Genomic DNA, 20,585 nt, shown 5'->3' with positions numbered 1-20,585 from the left:
ATTATAAAAAAAATCAGAACTATTTAATGGATGAGAGATACTAACTGACTGTCATCTAGTTAGGCTGAACCAGTCCTAGGCTTATCACTGCATATACAAACTTCCAGTCCTGCTTTTTATTGGAAAAAAAATGGAACTAATCCACAGTTGGCTCAGTCTGTCTAGAAGACTAGGGACCAGCTTGTAATGCTATAATAAATCACCTTGAAGCTGCTGGGTGTCACCCACAGGTCCTGTCCCCTTCCCACCCCCAACTAGTGGTAAGCAGAGAACTGAAAAAGGGTAGCAATGAAAGGATACATCATCATTTAAATAAAAAAAATGTTAATGATTGGTTCATTAGGCTGTGGGATATTCTGTGGAAAAAGATACACTGGATAAACTATGATTTAGGATTTAATCATGACGACGTTTGGAATCAATTTCCTGATTTTATAGAAAGTAATAAGGATATGCCTGAAAAGCCAGCTAGTTTAATCTCTTTCAAATTTCTGTAATGTTATGGAGACACTTTGATATGTAATAATATGCTCAGGCAGCAATTACAGGATATTAAAGGGAATTAAAATTGTCAGGTTGAAGATTCTTGGTGACTTCATCTAGTAACTATGGGCAGTTGAAATCCTTCTTTACTATAAAAGCATGTGAAAAAATCCTAGTTTTGGCCAGCCTGGTAGCCCAGTGGCAGTGGAGCCTGGGTTCAATTTCCAAGCCAATTGTTATGCTCTATATTTATATAACTCTGGCTGAAATCATTTACATTTTGCCGTGCATGCATAGATTTTCAGAACTCACGTGAAGTTAGCAAGGGACTCGATGTGGCAAAGGCTGAGAACTGCTGTTCTAGTTGCCGTCTAGTCTACCTTTCATATTCCCTACTTGGGAATTAGCCTAAACTGTGAAAAAGCAGAGGATCTATTTCCCAAAGCAACCTCTCTCCAGTAGGAAACCAGAAGTTAATTAGGAAGATTTACTTCTAACCCATGCAGTCAGATTCACCCTGCTTGATTAAAGTTAAAATGAATGCCACGTGTTAAAAGCAAATAATACAGAAGTTCTGTTTCTCTTCTAAAACCTGCCCTCTGAATAAAGGAAATCACTGCTAAAATATTGGTTTTTGTTCTTTTCCCAACAGGAAGTCATCCAGAAACTTGGCTCAGACTGTTACCCAACACCGATAATATCAGACATAAGTAATAAGCACTGTGGTCATTGAAGACAAAAGTTCTATTGTTCCTCAGGGCCTAAAACAAGCAGCAATAAAACTGATCCCTAAAGACAAATCTGGCAGAACGGACAACTGGGACAACTACCACCCAATATCAAACTTGCCTTTTCTCGCCAAGGTTCTGGAGAAAGCAGTATTAACCCAGCTTGAAAATCATCTGGAAGATCAGAAATCTCTCCATCCACACCAATATGGTTTCAGGAAACAACGGTTCAACTGAGACACTGCTACTCTGACTCGATCTTAAGAGGGTTTGATGCAAATGAATCTTTTTTTGGTGCTAATCGATCTAAAAGCTGCCTTTGACACAGCTGAACATTCCCTACAAAGCCATCAGTTGAGCAACATTGGAATTGACTGCTGTATCCTCAAATAGTTCTCATTCCTATCAAAAAGATCTTTCCAAGTAAAACTGGGTAATTTGATATCTGACACCTTCCAGTCCAATACCGGCATTCCCCAAGGCTCAGCTCTATTGGCAACTCTTTTCAACATTTATATGCTCCCTCTATGTAAACTTCTTACAGACACTGGAACACATTCTTGCTGTATGCTGATGACATACAGTTCTACATTTCGTTCTCCAAATCTCTTGAATACACTGAATCAACTCTGTCAATCCACATGAAAGCAATTCAGCAGGAGCTAAAACATGTAAAACGGACACCAAACCCTAAAAAAACTGAAATTATCTGGTTAAGAAGAAACTCCCCGATCATCAAACCACCAACTCTTGACCTCGGCAATTTTAAAATTATGCCCACTGAACAAGTACGGGATCTAGACATACAACTGGATAAGAACTTCACGATGAAGAAACAAATCAATAAGCTCATCACATAAGCTCATCACATCTGGCTACAAATTAAGGATTCTACAAACCTTAATTTTCTCAAACTTAGCTATTGCAACTCCCCTATTTCTAGGTCTGCCTGAATACCTCCTCAAACCATTACAAATATTACAAAATGCATCTGCAAGGCTCTCACTAGGAGCCAAAAAATGTGATCACATTTCTCATTGATTAACAATTCACTTCCAAATCCAATTTAAAGTACTAACTTTAATATTTAACATCATTCACTCAAACAACACTGATATGAGTGGCATATCATTACAACCTTAAAATCCCAAACGATCATTAAGATCTCAAAATAAGGGTTTATTGACCGTTGCCAACATACGAAGCACACACCTGTCACAGATAAGAGATTGCGCCTTTTCCATAGCTGGACCAAACCTGTGGAGAACCCTACCTGGAAGGCTATGACTGATCCCAAACAAAAAGAAATTTAAAAAGGAGCTAAAAGCAGGACTCTTCAAAAACGCATACAACTTAACCTAACTCAATTAGAAGAAAGTAGTTTCTAAACTGACACTTAATGAACTTTATCACATTCACAATAATTCCCACTCATATACATGCAACCTAAAGTGAGGAACGTTTATTTATGCATACCCTACTTCATGAACTGTGTCTTTTACTCACCATTTCATCTACTATTCCTCTTTCAAGTATTGACCTAGGTTATGAATGTATTGATCTGACCCCCATGAATGTATAGACCCATATTATGAATGTCTCCTCAAACTAATAGCCATGATCTATGAATGACTCTTATGAACCATTGTGATCTTTATTAGGAATGATGGTATATAAAAGGCTTAAATATATAAACCCTTATATTAATTCTTGTCATTCTTCATTAAGACAAAATCTGATCTCTTACACTCCAGTTCCTCCATCTCTTATTGTCTTTTGCCACGAGTTTGCACGTGGCTCTTGTTTCCTGCAGAATTCAGTGACGTTCTTCACTAAAATTTGGCAAATTTGCTGAACATTCAGCTTTCTAGGGTAGAACACGTACATAAGAACATAAGAAATTGCCATACTGGGTCAGACCAAGGGTCTATCAAGCCCAACATCCTGTTTCCAACAGAGGCCAATCCAAGTCACAAGTACCTGGCAATTACCCAAACATTAGATAGAGCTCAAGCTACTACTGCTTATTAATTACCATCATAGCAGTTTATGGATGTATCCTCTAAGAGCTTATCCAAACCTTTTTTAAACCCAGTTACACTAACTGCTGAAACCACATCCTCACAATGAATTCCAGAGCTTAACTATGTGCTGAGTGAAAAATATTTTTCTTCAGTTTGTTTTAAATGAGCTGCTTGCTAATTTCATGGAGCGCCCCCTGGTCCTTCTATTATCTGAGAGAGTAAATAACCGATTTACATTAACTTGTTCAAGTCCTTTCAGAATTTTGTAGACTATCATATCCCCCCTCAGCCGTCTCCTTTTCCAAACGGTACAGCCCTAACTTCTTTAGTCTTTCCTCATAGGGGAGCTGTTCCATGCCCTTTATCATTTTGGTTGCCCTTCTCTGCACTTTCTCAAGTGCAGCTATATCCTTTTTGAGATGCGGTGACCAGAACTGCACACAGTATTCAAGGTGCGGTCTCACTATGGAGCGATACAGAGGCATTATGACATCCTACGTTTTTTTCCATTCCCTACCTAATAATTCCTAACATTCTGTTTGCTTTTTTGACTGCCGCAGCACACTGAGCCGACGATTTCAATGTGTTATCCACTATGATGCCTAGATCTCTTTCTTGGGTTGTAGCACCTAATATGGAACCTAACATTGTGTAACTATAGCATGGGTTATTTTTCCTTATATGCATCACCTTGCACTTATCCACATTAAATTTCATCTGCCATTTGGATGCCCAATTTTCCAGTCTCACAAGGTCCTCCTGCAATTTATCACAATCTGCTTGTGATTTAACAACTTTGAACGATTTTGAATCATCTGCAAATGTGATTATCTCACTCGTCGTATTTCTTTCCAGATCATTTATAAATATATTGAAAAGTAAGGGTCCCAATACAGATCCCTGAGGCACTCCACTGTCCACTCCCTTCCACTGAGAAAATTGCCCATTTAATCCTACTCTCTCTTTCCTGTCTTTTAGCCAGTTTGTAATCCACGAAAGGACATCGCCACCTATCGCATGACTTTTTACTTTTCCTAGAAGCCTCTCATGAGGAACTTTGTCAAACGCCTTCTGAAAATCCAAGTATACTATATCTACCGGTTCACCTTTATCCACATGTTTATTAACTCCTTCAAAAAAGTGAAGCAGATTTGTGAGGCAAGACTTGCCTTGGGTAAAGCCATGCTGACTCTGTTCCATTAAACCATGTCTTTCTATATGTTCTGTGATTTTGATGTTTAGAACACTTTCCACTATTTTTCCTGGCACTGAAGTCAGGCTAACCGGTCTGTAGTTTCCCGGATCGCCCCTGGAGCCCTTTTTAAATATTGGGGTTACATTTGCTATCCTCCAGTCTTCAGGTACAATGGATGATTTTAATGATAGGTTACACATTTTTACTCAGAACATAGGCACCCTGAGGCCAGGGACTTCTTGTATCTGTATGGGATTTGTCGCACAGCACCTTGGTTTAAGGTACTTGATTAATTCTGTGATATTAATGAATGGCATAGCTCTTAATACCATTTCTATTCAGTAATGACAGCAGGAAATATTTATACTTGCTCAATGGTAAAATGCAATCCTTGATGGTTCTGGTAATATCGGAGTTTTAAAATTTATTAGAAACAATTTTCCAGGAGTAAGCATTTAAAGGGTTAAGTAGAAATACCTTCTACATATTTGTTTTTGCATAAATCACCCGTGCAATTGTAAATAAAAAAGGAATGACTGGAGTGTACCTAAAATAAGGAAATTAACTCTACAGCCACCCATTAACTGAACAAAAGCTGAAGTGAGAAGAGCAGCGGAGCTGGCACTGCTCTTGGGAGAGCCGTCCTGCTGTTCTCCTTCCTGTTCTCTTTGTTAGAAAGTGGTCACTCTTCAGTGCAGGGCAGGACGTGACCACAGGTGAATGGGCACTTACTGTTGTGGATCAGCAGGTGTCTCTGCAGAGAGAACGGCGTTCGGAACAAGGCTTTGCATTCCTCACACTGGAATGGCCTCTCTTCAGAGTGGGTCTGCAAAGGAGAGACAATGCCAGCAGGGAAATCAATGACCAGTCATTACAGTAAATGCAGCCCACTTAGCTAAATAAAATGCTACATGCCTAGTGTGCCTAGAACGAGAAAGCGAGCCCGCCAGCAGCAGTTACTACCTTTGTATTCACTTCTGCCCGTTCGTTTCATCAGGCTGACCCCAGGAACCAATTTACAGGAATAGTAGCATATTCTTTTTTTTTCTAAATAAAATCACTTACCATCGGCGGCTCAGATTTTGATATGGCAAGCAATAAGAAGGTTAGCACCAGTGAACATTAAACCAAAACAAAAAGGCATGGTGGTGCCCTTTTAAAGCCTGTCCAGTAATTTTAAAAAAGCAGTGAGATACAGCAAACTTATTGCTGACTTCTCCAAATATTAGTCATGCCATGAAGAGGTTCACACCAACCTTCCTCTCAGATGCAGCGGTGTACCTAAAGTATTTGGCACCCGGGACGGATACTTCCTTTGGAACCCCCTCATATATAATTTTAAAATGTCCTAAACATCGATAAAATATTTCAAAACAGCAGACATCAAACACCACTCAATAATTAAAGCTAATAAGGATTTTAAAAATCTCCCACTCTCCATATCTGTCATCCTAAGATTGTCAGACTGAGGGCGCACATACACACACTTCCTCTGTATGTCTCTCTCTCTCTTACACACACACACACTTCCTCTGTATGTCTCTCTCTCTTACACACACACACACACACTTCCTCTGTATGTCTCTCTCACACACACACTTCCTCTGTATGTCTCTCTCACACACACTTCCTCTGTATGTCTCTCTCTCACACACACACACACTTCTCCTCTGTATCTCTCTCTCACACACACACTTCCTCTGTATCTCTCTCTCTCACACACACACACTTCCTCTGTATGTCTCTCTCTCTCTTACACACACACACACTTCCTCTGTATGTCTCTCTCTCTTACACACACACACACTTCCTCTGTATGTCTCTCTCACACACACACTTCCTCTGTATGTCTCTCTCTCACACACACACTTCCTCTGTATGTCTCTCTCTCACACACACACTTCCCCTGTAACTCTCTCTCTCACACACACACTTCCTCTGTATGTCTCTCTCTCTCTCACACACACACTTCCTCTGTATGTCTCTCTCTCACACACACACACTTCCTCTGTATGTCTCTCTCTCTCTTACACACACACACATCCTCTGTATGTCTCTCTCTCTCTCTCACACACTTCCTCTGTCTCTCTCTCACACACACTTCCTCTGTATGTCTCTCTCTCACACACACACTTCCTCTGTATGTCTCTCTCTCACACACACACTTCCTCTGTATCTCTCTCTCACACACACACACTTCCTCTGTATGTCTCTCTCTCTCTTACACACACACTTCCTCTGTATGTCTCTCTCTCTCTTACACACACACACTTCCTCTGTATGTCTCTCTCTTACACACACACACACTTCCTCTGTATGTCTCTCTCTCTCACACACACACTTCCTCTGTCTCTCTCTCTCTCTCTCTCTCTCACACACACACTTCCTCTGTCTCTCACACACACACTTCCTCTGTATCTCTCTCTCTCACACACACACTTCCTCTGTATGTCTCTCTCTCACACACATAAGCACAGACAAAAACAGAACTGGAAGCCAGATTCTGATGCAGTGCAGCAATGGAAAGGCAGAACATCTCTATTCCTCAAAACGATACAATCTAGAAATATCAATCAGAATACTAAAAAAAATACGTGTATCAAAACAGATGATGAACAGAATTACCAAACACTATTAAAATATTTCAAAACAGCAGACGCACCTCATCCAATAATTAAAACTAACAAGGATAAAAAAAAATCTCCCGCTTTCCATACCAGCCCCCCCTCACCCCCTCCCTTAGTACACCACTGCTCAGGCATATAATATCAGCTGTAAAAAATCTTTGTACCTGCTCTTCACAAATCATGAAATTCCCTCTATGAAAACTGGAAAAATCGCTGGCCCACTCCTCCTCATAAATACAAGATCCTGTTCCCACCTTTTTAAAAATGTTTACCATTGGTTATCCTCCCTTCACCAGGTCCTTTAGGAACTTAGAAATAACAGATTACATTTTTATCCCCAGAAGCATTAATTATTAGTTTTTCAAAAAGCACCAATTCCCTACCAGACAGAGAGATGTAAGATGTACCAGCCCCTCAACTGTAACTACTGGAAACCTGAAATAGTATTCAGCTGCAATTTTTCAACTTCTTGCAAAGAAATAAACAAGATGGCTGGCCCTAAACTGGACACATTCCCTCCAGAAAGAAAATGGGAAAACCAGGATTATTCTAAAGCAAGGAAAGCAGGGAAGGAAACCATGTAAATTCTTAATCACTGAAATACGGTGCCACACATGATAAGAGTGGAGATAAGAGATAAGAGTGAGACACACTTTATTATTGCTCTCATAATTAAATATTTATGTAAGAGAAGTACAGTATAAAGTATAAAGTACATTATCATTAGCAGGTCTCATACTATGGAACTCCATGCCCTTGGAGTTAAGATTACAAAGAGAAAACAAAACATTTAGGAAAAACCTAAAAACCTGGCTCTTTAAACAAGCTTTTCAAAAAGAGAAGGGAGAATAAAACCAGGGAAGTGCATGGTACAAACAAGAAACACCCAACAACACAACAGTAATTACTAAGGGTGTAGTTTTTAAGTGAACTCTGCAGTAAAGGATAAAGCTACAATTAGAGAATGAGTCCTGTACTCAAACTGCTATAGAATTGAACTAGACATGTTTTTTCAACCGCATTTAATAATTAATCTTGCTTAAAAAAATGTAACCGAACCGTATGGCACCCATGTAAAATGTAAGATTACAATAGCATTACTTTATGTGCCTTTATGTAAACCTTTGTGACGGTACCCACATTAATGATGGTATAGAAAAATATTTAAATAAATTAAAAAAAAAAAAGTATAATACATGTATGGTTATTCTTTTAATCATATAAATGGAAAACATCCAAACCACTTATCATATAACATATTACTGAAACACGTAACCGAAAACTTTATTGCACTTTTTAGATAAATTGTAAACCAAACCAAACTTATTTTTACGTGCCTATTTGTAAACCGTTGTGATGGTGCATTACTAAACGACGGTATAGAAGAGTTTTAAATAAAATAAAATAAATAAATGAGTGAGCTTTCTAGATTTTTTTCAGTCTTATCCTTTATTAGGGTTTCTAAAAGGACGTCAGGGGGCTGACAATATTAGATACACCAGGTCTGTAGGTTTGATGAGAAGGCAATTCCTGTTTCATTGGATGCTGAAAAGGCATTCGGTAGAGTTGAGTGACCCTATTTGATTAACATTTGGAGCACAAACAGAGACCAAAATAAAGGAACATCCAGCCACTTGACCTGTCAGAAAAATATATCTTTCTAGAGGACCTTTACTAAGTTTACTTACAATAAATGGGAAATTCTTAGCCAACAAGATTCCCATATCTCCCTTCTTGATATTAGCAGAAGCGAAAAAGGCGTGAGCAATACATTTATTCTCTTTTAAAATGTGATTCCTGAAAGAAAAAAAAAAACAAAGCTTTTTTTTTTCCCCCTTCTGCATCTCCCTAGCAAGCAAGCTTTGTTTAAAAAGAGAATCAAAACCCTTCCTATATAATGAGCAACGAGAAAATTCTAATAATGGAGGCACTTTTTTTTGTAATTAGATGAAAGCTTCAGACTCAGGAAAACCCTTCAAGTACATACTACAGACAAAAAGGAGAGGAAAAAACCAAAATTGCCATAACCACTGATATGCCAACCCAGGAGCTCAAAAGCCATCTCTGACCTCAATAGAAGAGAAGGAATCCCTTCCTCCGGAAGCGATAGAGAACGACTTATGCCACAAGACAGCATAGTACCAAGCAGAGGATTAAAAAAAAGACTTCATAACTATCCTTCTATCCCCAGAATAAACCCTTCAAAGAGGGAGAGTCAGAAAATATGTCCGAGCCAAGTAAACCTCAATCCGGTGTTAAAAAGTAAAGAAAAGAAGAAAGCGCAAAGTTACCTAACCAAATGACTAATGCATACATATAAAGCCCTGCCCCAATCCCAGAGATAATACTCAATTCTTAATAAGAAAAAACTGAAAAAAAGAGTCACTGGAAAGACAGAGCTGTGAATCAAAGTCCCGGCACTGGAAGAATAAAATCAGCCATGGGCAGAGGGATCTGCAGATGGTAGAAGACTCCAGGTGATATCTCAAATCTGACTCTCTTGCCCCAATCCTTAGCATCAGATTGAAAAGCAATGCAAATGAAGACGTCTTTATAGCTTTTTTTTCTCAATAAAGAAGTCGGGGGCTGAAGCTCTTCTTCCACTCAAGAGTGCATTGGACCTAAGAACGAGTTGTTTACCCTCAAAGTAATGACTTTTGGAAACGTGATCTCCAGTCTGCACCCTGCCAATTCTAGGTAATCTGTCAGGAACACTCATTTCTATCACATCATTAAGTAGCTTAGCAATATCTTCATGTTTCTCAAACTCAGGAACTCCAAAAACTTGTGATGATTTTCAAGATTGTCCTGCTGCTCTAATATCTTTCATCACTTTTTCAATTCTCATAACAGCCAGCAGTAGTCTATCTTCTCCCCAATGTGAATCTTTCTAAGAGACTTTCTCTCTCAGCCCAGTAATATTATCTTTGAGGTCATTGACAACTTGCCTACATCAGCTTTAAGCATTTGAATTTTTTTTTTAAACTAGTTCAGAAATTACCAACTCAGCAACTGTAATCCATGGGCCCTGCTTAGGATCCATGGGTGGCTTTATAACTCAGGAAATAAATCTCATTGCTCAAAAAACTACTCAGCAGAGCAACCAAACTTTACCAATGCAGCTGCATAAAAAGGTTTTTTGCGCCATCTTGCTCAAAACTGGAAAAAGCTGCCAGCATCCCATTGCAGATGAATATTAATATATAGACTTGCATATCAACAGCAATCAGGAGACAGACGTATCCTCGCCAGAAGATTTGCTACTCTATCACACAAAGGCCGAAAATAGCAAAGTCCAGAACAGCAAAAGCTAATCAGGCACGCCAACAAAATTCCAGCTCTCCGAGCAACTCTTATTCCTGTTAGGATGAATAAACCTGCAATTTCTCAGTCTTATTCTTAATACCCTTCAGCTCTAAGCACAGATAAGAGCAGGTTAAAATGCACTGCCCCTGTTTTATTCTCTCTGGTTTGTTATATTCCTCTTTTTGGCACTTCAGGTACTGTAGGTATTTCTCTATCCCCAGAAGGCTTACAGTCTAAGGGGTAGATTTTAAAACATTGCGCGCGCGCTATCCGGCGCACACACATGGACGCACCATTTTATAACATGCATGTGCTGGGGAATTAAGGGAGGGAACTTCCCAACCCCCTCGCCTAACCTCCCTTCCCTTATCCTAAATCCCCCTGAATTCTTTATTCTACCTTTTGCTTCTGAAGAGGAGCAGGTTGTGCACACCGGCACCCTGCCCCACCCTCGGACCTCAACCTTTGCTAACCCCGGGACTTACATGCTGGACTTTAAGCATGTGGCCGGGCCCCTGGAAAATTGGCTTTAAAATCCGGCCCTAGGTTTGTAGGGAGGGAAACGTGACTTGCCCAAAGACACAAGGAGGAACCCTGGCTTCCCTGCTGCTCTAACCATTCCATTTCTCCAGGGCACTTATGGCTCTCCGCTCAGCCCTCTCCTCCTGAGAGAAGCCTGTGCTTGCCTTCCCCTGGGATCTGCAGTCTGTGGCAGCCCAGCCCCCCAATATCACCAGAGGCCCAGGAGAGCACACGAGGCAAGCTGATCCGCACCGCTCCAGAAGCACTAACACGGCACATTAATTATGCATTCCATTTGCATCCAATGTTCTGTTGTTATCCCAGTTTGTTTTATCGTTGGTTGATAAACCTTTAGAATGGTCATTTCTCTGTTGCGCTTTGGGTTTTTTTTCTATTTAAACTGCAATTGGTGTTGATTGTTTCTTTAAGCTGCCTGGCCCACACTGGATAAACAGGAAATGAAATACAAATAAATACATCATCGCAAACTGAGCCGGGCCGATGAAAGGCACCAAGCCATCAGGCGCCGCGCGCCAAAGGGGCACTCCCCTTTGTGCACCCCTTCGTGCAACCCTTAGTGTTATTTGTTTAATATGCTCATTGTTATACCTTTTGCTCAACTGTTAAGAACTTTGATTTTGTTGGTTTTATTTTTGTAATCACTTAGCCTCAGGTACAAAAATTTTAGATTGTAAGCCCTTTTAGGGGATAGGGAATTACCTACTTTACCTTATTGTAAACCGATGTGATATCGCTTATTAAAATGAACGTCGATATATAAAAAAAAATTCGTAAATAAATAAATAAAATGGAGTCATCAGGAGACCCTCTCTTAGATTTACTGCTATAAAATGCAGGGCCGTATGTTTGGGCTGCAAAAAGAAAAAGGAGCTGTACAGTATGAGGGTGAAGAGCGGGTTCTGGGGGTGATCGAGTCTGATGACCTCTCCATCTTTCAGTTCTTACAGTTACAGGGTGGGTTCCTTAAAGCTCATGTTACACCTGGTTGTGATAGAGTTACTGATAAATAATGTTCCAGGGCAGACAGATTTGAACTCCATTCTACAGAACATTCTGTCTGATGCTGGGAAGGACCTGCTCCAAGGGGGCTGGGACGTAGGTTTTTGTTTTGAGTGAAGAGGGGAGGGGGGAAGGGGGAAGGGGGGGATAGCATTTCTCCAGTTACAAAAAGGAAACGCAAATTGTGCTAATATTTAAGAGAATGGCTATAAAATCCTCAGTCCTGAGAATTATACTCTGGACAAGCTCCATAAAACAGAAATCAAAATTCAGCCCTGCTGGAGGAGTTGTGGTGGTAGAGGAGCTGACTTTCACGCCCGGTTATTCTAAGATTATGAATGCGGCTGCAGTTGCATTGGGCACAGGTTCCGGACGTTTCTGCCTGCTGGAGGAGTTGTGGTGGTAGAGGAGCCGACTTTCATGCCCGGTTATTCTAAGATTATGAATGCGGCTGCAGTTGCATTGGGCACAGACTCCGTATGTTTCTGCCTGCTGGAGGAGTTGTGGTGGTAGAGGAGCAGACTTTCATGCCCAGTTATTCTAAGATTATGAATGCGGCTGCAGTTGCATTGGGCACAGGTTCCGTACATTTCTGCCTGCTGGAGGAGTTGAGGTGGTAGAGGAACTGACTTTCATGCCCAGTTATTCTAAGATTATGAATGCGGCTGCAGTTGCATTGGGCACAGGTTCCGTACGTTTCTGCCTGCTGGAGGAGTTGAGGTGGTAGAGGAACTGACTTTCATGCCCAGTTATTCTAAGATTATGAATGCGGCTGCAGTTGCATTGGGCACAGACTCCGTATGTTTCTGCCTGCTGGAGGAGTTGTGGTGGTAGAGGAGCCGACTTTCATGCCCAGTTATTCTAAGATTATGAATGCGGCTGCAGTTGCATTGGGCACAGGTTCCGTACGTTTCTGCCTGCTGGAGAAGTTGTGGTGGTAGAGGAGCTGACTTTCATGCCCAGTTATTCTAAGAGTATGAATGCAGCTGCAGTTGCACTGGGCACAGGTTCCACACATTTCTGCCTGATGGCCCTAAACGCCCTTCCCTGGTTGCCCATAGCTTGGTAGCTTCTCCGAGGCCTGTGGCTCGCACTGGAACTACTTTGGTTTCCTGCTTCCAGAGCCTTTGCCAGGTTTATGCTGTTGGGTTTGGGACAGGTATCACAATCTCAGGCCCCCCTGGAAGTTTATGAGAAGGCATGAGGGTGGGTTTCTTTCCTGCAGGGGAGCATCTATTTTTCTTTTCCTTTTCTCTTTCTTTATATGAATTTCCTAGGCTGAGGGCTCCATCCTCAGATTTCCTTTCAAATTTGTGGGATGTTCTAGGTACTGTAAAAGAACCAAGGGAACAGCTAGTATCCGATTCAAAATCTGCACAAAAACTAACTGTGAAAACTGTCTTCAGTTATCTTATGTGAAATCTCTGTTAAAAAATAAACCTTTATTTAACAACAATATAAATTTCCCAATTTTTTAAAATTGTTTTGAACCCCTTTTTTTTGTAATTTTTTGACTTTTTTTTAAGCTTTTTCTTAACGAGAGACAAAGACCTCAGATCTGGCAAAAAGAGGCTTGAATGTCCTCTGAGTTCCTGGCCAGTAAAATCAATGGTCTATAATGTCTCTTTATTACTTTTTTTTTTTTTTTTTTTTAAATGATTATTTTTCCATTTTTTGTGCTTCAGCAGAATGGTTAAGCCACTGTCATAAAGTAATTATCACTCTTCGTTAATTTTTACTGTAACTGTTTTTTCATGTCCAGTTTCAACAGGGTGATTGAACCGCTATCTCGGATTAAATATCACTCTCCTTCGATTTTAACTACAAGAGATACAGGGTCTTAGTGTTGAAAGTTATCGCTATCCTTTTTGCTGCAGAAAACTAAACGACTTATTTTCCATTAATGAAATGTTGCGATAACGTGAAGACAACATGAGCCCATCAATATGCTGTAAGATAAAGGCATATGAAATTTCCACCTTTATAAAACATTAGCCCAACTTTGTAGAAAAGCACTTATCTTGCAACTTGTTATAATTCCTTCTTTTTAAACAAGTCAGTGCAACGCCGACACCGCCAACGTTAACGTTTCGCTTGACGCTTCATCAGGGCGGATTTTTGCTCTCAGCTTTTGACGGTCTGGACTCAAAAGTCTTTTCTCTTTCTTTGTATGAATTTCCTAGGCTGAGGGCTCCATCCTCAGATTTCCTTTCAAATTTGTGGGATGTTCTAGGTACTGACCAGCCTTGATATTATGTTGGATTTGCATTTATACTGGGTTTTTCTACTGAATATCAGATTGTTTATGATTTGCTTTTTATATATATTTCAGTTTGAGTTTTCTTTTCTTGCTCATGATTTTGTTGGTAATAATGAGGCGTCTTGCCTTTGTATGTTATTGTTTGTGCAAGAAAACATTCAAATTAAAAAAGAAAAGGTGGTCACACAGGTGCGTAGTGCGGTGGCGAGAAAGAGCCAGCAGGAAAGGGGAGGTGAGATTGGAACAAATTCATTCACATGCCTGAGGTGGGAAATATTTAGAAGAGTTGGGCACCAGCCCAAATAGGAAGCAGACAAAAAAACTGCTCTGTTTTTGTGCTGTTTTTCCGTTGCCTTGTTTTTCCTGTTTCTTCTTTTTTTTCTCACAGTTTTGGCAGAGTCTGCCTATTTAATGTCTTTTGGGGTGCTTGCCTTTTCTGCTTTCATTTGCTTTATTTTCTGTCCTGATTTCTCCTTCACCCAATGTTCCTGCCTCTTCCTTCCATCTCATCACTCATGCAACTTCCTTCCCCTCAAGCTGCCCATCATATTCACTTTCCATCTCATCTCCGCACCGGCAGGTCTCCTCCCCTCTCTCTAGCCTGGCAGCATGGGAACCCGGTCCTGGCAGCTCTCCTCCGTGCCCTGCACAATTCCCGTTTAAAAAAAAAAAGCTTATGCTGGTGGGGATGGGCCCTGAATAGTCTCACTGGGTCCCTGCGTTCTGGGGACGAGGGTCACATCAGGGCAAGAGTCTGTCTTCAGCCATGGGACGCAGCTCTTCCTCTTCTGGAATTAGGTCTGCTAGGCAGGTACCAGATTGGCAACTTTTAGGCGCGTGGGTGACTAGGATTTTTCCACCCTGGCTCATCTGGAATGCGACCCAGTTAAGCTTCTATACTATATGAAACCACATTCAATATGGATCAACTGCTCCAGAGGGTGCGCGGTAGTTTGCGACTCAGGGAAGTTGGAAGTACTCTTACCAAGTTAGGAAAAATGATGACTTAGCAAAAGGTACGCAGAATAGACAAGTGCAAACTAAAACATATTTCTCAATAAATATACCTCAAATATTATGTAAATGCAAGTCCCTCCCTGTATAAGGAACTAGAACCATGAAGTGCTTATGAATTCTTTCTAGGGCAACAAGCGCCAAAGAAAAGATCCCAGCCAGTTTGTAGTCCTAATTTTCCTACCTGCCTTCATAAAAAGATAAGAAATTGCCATACTGGGTCAGACCAAGGGTCCATCAAGCCCAGTATCCTGTTTCCAACAGAGGCCAAGACAGGTCACAAGTATCTGGCAAATACCCAAACATTAAATAAATCTCAAGCTACTATTGCTTATTAATTAGTAGCAGTTTATGGACGTCTCCTCGAGGAACTTATCCAAACCTTTCTTAAACCCAGTTACACTAACTGCACTAACCACATCCTCTAGCAACGAATTCCAGAGCTTAACTGTGCGCTGAGTGAAAAAGAATTTTCTTCTATTTGTTTTAAATGTGCTACTTGCTAACTTCATGGCATGCCCCTGGTCCTTCTATTATCCGAGAGTAAATAACCGATTTACATTAATTTGTTCAAGTCCTTTCATGATTTTATAGACCTCTATCATATCCCTCCCCCCCCCAGTCATCTCTTCTCCAAACTGAACAGCCCTAACTTCTTCAGCCTTTCCTCATAGGGGAGTTGTTCTATCCCCTTTATCATTTTGGTTGCCCTTCTCTGCACTTTCTCCAGTGCAACTATAGCTTTTTTGAGATGTGGTGACCAGAATTGTACACAGTATTCAAGGTGCGGTCTCACCATGGAGCGATACAGAGGAATTATGACATTTTCTGTTTTATTAACCATTCTCTTCCTAATAATTCCTAACATTGTTTGCTTTTTTGATCGCCACAACACCCTGAGCCGACTATTTCAATGACACCAAGATCTTTCCTGGGCGGTAGCTCCTAATATGGAACCTAACATCGTGTAACTACAGCAAGGGTTATTTTTCCCTATATGCATCACCTTGCACTTGTCCATATTAAATTTCATCTGCCATTCGGATGCCCAATCTTCCAGTCTTGCAAGGTCCTCCTGCAATGTATCACAGTCAACTTGTGATTTAACTACTCTGAATAATTTTATGTCATCCGAAAATTTGATAACCTCACTCGTATTCCTTACCAGATCATTTATATATATATTGAAAAGCACTGGCCCAAGTACAGATCCCTGAGGCACTCCACTGTTTACCCTTTTCCACTGAGAAAATTGCCCATTTAATCCTACTCTCTGTTTCCTGTCTTTTAACCAGTTTGTAATCCACGAAAGGACATCGCCTCTTATCCCATGAATTTGTAGTTTTCTTAGAAGCCTCTCATGAGGGACTTTGTCAAACGCCTTCTGAAAATCCAAATACACTACATCTACCGGTTCACCTTTATCCACATGTTTATTAACCCCTTCAAAAAAAATGAAGCAGATTGGTTAGGCAAGACTTCCCTTGGGTAAATCCATGCTGACTGTGTCCCATTAAACCCTGTCTATCTAAATGTTTTGTGATTTTATTCATTATAACAGTTTCCACGAATTTTCCCGGCACTGAAGTCAGGCTCACCTGAATATAGTTTCCCGGATCACCCCTGGATCCCTTTTTAAATATCGGGGTTACATTGACTATCTTCCAATCTTCAGGAACAACGGATGATTTCAATGGTAGGTTACAAATTAACTGAAATAGGTATGAAATGTTATTTTTTAGTTCTTTCAGAACCCTGGGGTATAAGCCATCCGGGTCCAGGTGATTTACCACTCTTCAGTTTGTTAATCTGGCCTACCAAATCTTCCAAGTTCACCATGATTTGGTTCAGTTCATCTGAATTATTACCCTTGAAAACCTTCTCCAGTACGGGTACCTCCCCAATATCCTCTTCAGTAAACACTGAAGCAAAGAAAGCCATCATGGAAAGATTAAATGATTTATCTTCCCTTTAACCCCTTGATCATCTAACGATCCAACTGACTCTCTTGCAGGCTTTCTGCTTCAGATATATTTTAAAAATATTTTGTTATTTTTTTGCCTCTACGGCCAAGTTCTTTTCAAATTCTCTCGTAGCTTGTCTTATCAATATCTTACATCAATACAGAAATGCAATCCCTAAAGGACTGCCAGAGCTGCAGATATATACAGGATTGCTCATGTATTATTAGACAGACATTTAGGTCAGGAGAGTGTCCCATCCCCCAGACATGCAGCTAAGGAGCACGACCATTGCTAATCGCATCCTTAGTGCTTCTAGACACACCCAGCACTGTATAGATACACATAAGAGAGAGAGTCCCTGCTCTGTGGACTTTACAATCCAGTTAATATACACGGACAAAGCAAATAAAGGAGGTTAGGAAACATAAAACAAAGTTATGCCCCTGGAAGCCACACAATTCTGATTGCGTGGGCTAGGCCCCTTCCACTAAAGGATCAAATCACACCTCGCCCCTGCAATCTCGTTTGCTGTCACTGGGCACCATCCTTAGGTGCCTGTCATGGTGCTTCTTTCCCACAATTGCTCCAGCACAGCCGACAGGCTCCCTGGAGTTACTCATCACTAATACAATATTGTACTTCTCTTTAAAATTTGCGGAAGTGGCTCGCTCCACAATCCTGCAGTCACCTCACTGAGGTCGTTCTCTTACATCTTCTCACCACTGAAATAGACCGTCACATTTACAGATCGAAGCAAGACACAAACCACTAGTATGAGGGGCTCTTACAAACAAATTCTCCTGCCTCCTCGTGTAGTCATGTGTCTAAACGGACTAAATTTCATGAACGATTTGTCATTTTAAGTTGTTCTAGTGAGAGAAAATAAACAGGAGCATTCAGTCCTATATCTCAGGAGTCGGGAGATGATGCTCTGTACAGTCACAGTTAGAATCAATGCATCCCTATAAGCTTTCTTGATTCTGCGGTTGTATTAATAATTTTACCAAACCCGTAGAATGTACTTTAACTAGTGTGAGGGGACTTCTGGAAGCACTGGCGGCACTTTCCTGTAACCGTATCCACACTGCAGCTTGGAGGAGTCGCTGTGCATCGAGAATGCAAGCCCTGACATGGAGGCCCGTTCTGCTTCAGCACACACACACATCACTGTTTCCTTATTGCTTGCATATGATTCTGGGCTGCAAGCAGAGGAGATGGTGCAAAGAATCCCATGCCAAATTCCCAGATGGCACGGAACAAGAGCCAAGCTGTGAGAAAAGCTTTGGAAGCCCTGGCATATCAGTTTCATCAAAAGACGAGGAGAGCGCCCCAGAGCCCGGGCAGGAAACCAGCGGCTTCATTTCTTCCACTCCTGTAATTCGGGAGATGAATAATGGCAGGGCTTGTGCGGGGCTCAAGTCCTGCAACGTTTGGGCCTAAATCAACACAAGTAGCTCATCCCTTTGGTGTTTTCCTAGCCCGGGTAGAGTTTCTTCAGATCGTGGAAAAAGATGCATAGCTTCAACACCACCGAAGAAAAACAACCCCCTCCTTCCTAAACGCCTCTAAACCAAAAGAGAGAGAGGGGGAAGGATCTGCCACTGACTTTCTGTCAAATAAATATTTCATATCCTGCAACCCTTAGGCTTGTTTGTGTGTTAAAAGCTTGGATATTTGCTCAGAATGACAATCATTATGTCTAAGCACTGCGGGCTGCATATAATTTACAAAGGAGAGCGAACCGACTCCGTAAGCGACTTACACGGGGTCACGCAGCGAGGCACGGCTCTCCAGCTGGGTCCCCTACCTAGAGCTTCTTCGGATGGGGGGCCTGTCGTGGCACACCCGTCATGCTCTTCCTTCTCCCTGTTAGTAATTGTAAGCAACTTACACGGGGTCATGCAGCGAGGCACGTTTCTCCAGCTGGGTCCCCTACCAAGAGCTTCTTCGGATCGGGGGCCTGTCGTGGCACACCCGTCATGCTCTTCCTTCTCCCTGTTAGTAATTGTAAGCAACTTACACGGGGTCACGCAGCGAGGCACGTTTCTCCAGCTGGGTCCCCCTACCTAGAGCTTCTTCGGATCGGGGGCCTGTCGTGGCACACCCGTCATGCTCTTCCTTCTCCCTGTTAGTAATTGTAAGCGACTTACACGGGGTCACGCAGCGAGGCACGGCTCTCCAGCTGGGTCCCCTACCTAGAGCTTCTTCGGATGGGGGGCCTGTCGTGGCACACCCGTCATGCTCTTCCTTCTCCCTGTTAGTAATTGTAAGCGACTTACACGGGGTCACGCAGCGAGGCACGGCTCTCCAGCTGGGTCCCCTACCTAGAGCTTCTTCGGATGGGGGGCCTGTCGTGGCACACCCGTCATGCTCTTCCTTCTCCCTGTTAGTAATTGTAAGCAACTTACACGGGGTCACGCAGCGAGGCACGTTTCTCCAGCTGGGTCCCCTACCTAGAGCTTCTTCGGATCGGGGGCCTGTCGTGGCACACCCGTCATGCTCTTCCTTCTCCCTGTTAGTAATTGTAAGCAACTTACACGGGGTCATGCAGCGAGGCACGTTTCTCCAGCTGGGTCCCCTACCTAGAGCTTCTTCGGATGGGGGGCCTGTCGTGGCACAGCCGTCATGCTCTTCCTTCTCCCTGTTAGTAATTGTAAGCAACTTACACGGGGTCACGCAGCGAGGCACGGCTCTCCAGCTGGGTCCCCTACCTAGAGCTTCTTCGGATGGGGGGCCTGTCGTGGCACACCCGTCATGCTCTTCCTTCTCCCTGTTAGTAATTGTAAGCAACTTACACGGGGTCATGCAGCGAGGCACGTTTCTCCAGCTGGGTCCCCTACCTAGAGCTTCTTCGGATGGGGGGCCTGTCGTGGCACACCCGTCATGCTCTTCCTTCTCCCTGTTAGTAATTGTAAGCAACTTACACGGGGTCACGCAGCGAGGCACGTTTCTCCAGCTGGGTCCCCTACCTAGAGCTTCTTCGGATGGGGGGCCTGTCGTGGCACACCCGTCATGCTCTTCCTTCTCCCTGTTAGTAATTGTAAGCGACTTACACGGGGTCACGCAGCGAGGCACGGCTCTCCAGCTGGGTCCCCTACCTAGAGCTTCTTCGGATCGGGGGCCTGTCGTGGCACACCCGTCATGCTCTTCCTTCTCCCTGTTAGTAATTGTAAGCGACTTACACGGGGTCACGCAGCGAGGCACGGCTCTCCAGCTGGGTCCCCTACCTAGAGCTTCTTCGGATGGGGGGCCTGTCGTGGCACACCCGTCATGCTCTTCCTTCTCCCTGTTAGTAATTGTAAGCGACTTACACGGGGTCACGCAGCGAGGCACGGCTCTCCAGCTGGGTCCCCTACCTAGAGTTTCTTCGGATCGGGGGCCTGTCGTGGCACACCCGTCATGCTCTTCCTTCTCCCTGTTAGTAATTGTAAGCGACTTACAC

At 42.4% G+C, this 20,585-nt stretch overlaps 1 protein-coding gene across 1 annotated transcript in view; it reads right to left on the bottom strand.

Moving 5' to 3' along the window:
* PRDM5 (PR/SET domain 5) overlaps window positions 1-20,585 on the bottom strand; it is a 370,296-nt gene that overhangs the window by 212,877 nt on the left and 136,834 nt on the right. The window contains exon 10 of the mRNA XM_029601140.1: window positions 5,163-5,256. Within this exon, the coding sequence (XP_029457000.1) occupies window positions 5,163-5,256 (94 nt within the window). The remainder of the gene's footprint in view (window positions 1-5,162; window positions 5,257-20,585) is intronic.

The sequence above is a fragment of the Rhinatrema bivittatum genome, chromosome 1, assembly GCF_901001135.1.
Source record: "Rhinatrema bivittatum chromosome 1, aRhiBiv1.1, whole genome shotgun sequence".
In the NCBI taxonomy this organism is placed as follows: Eukaryota; Metazoa; Chordata; class Amphibia; order Gymnophiona; family Rhinatrematidae; genus Rhinatrema; species Rhinatrema bivittatum.
This window is presented reverse-complemented; position numbering and strand designations above follow the sequence as displayed.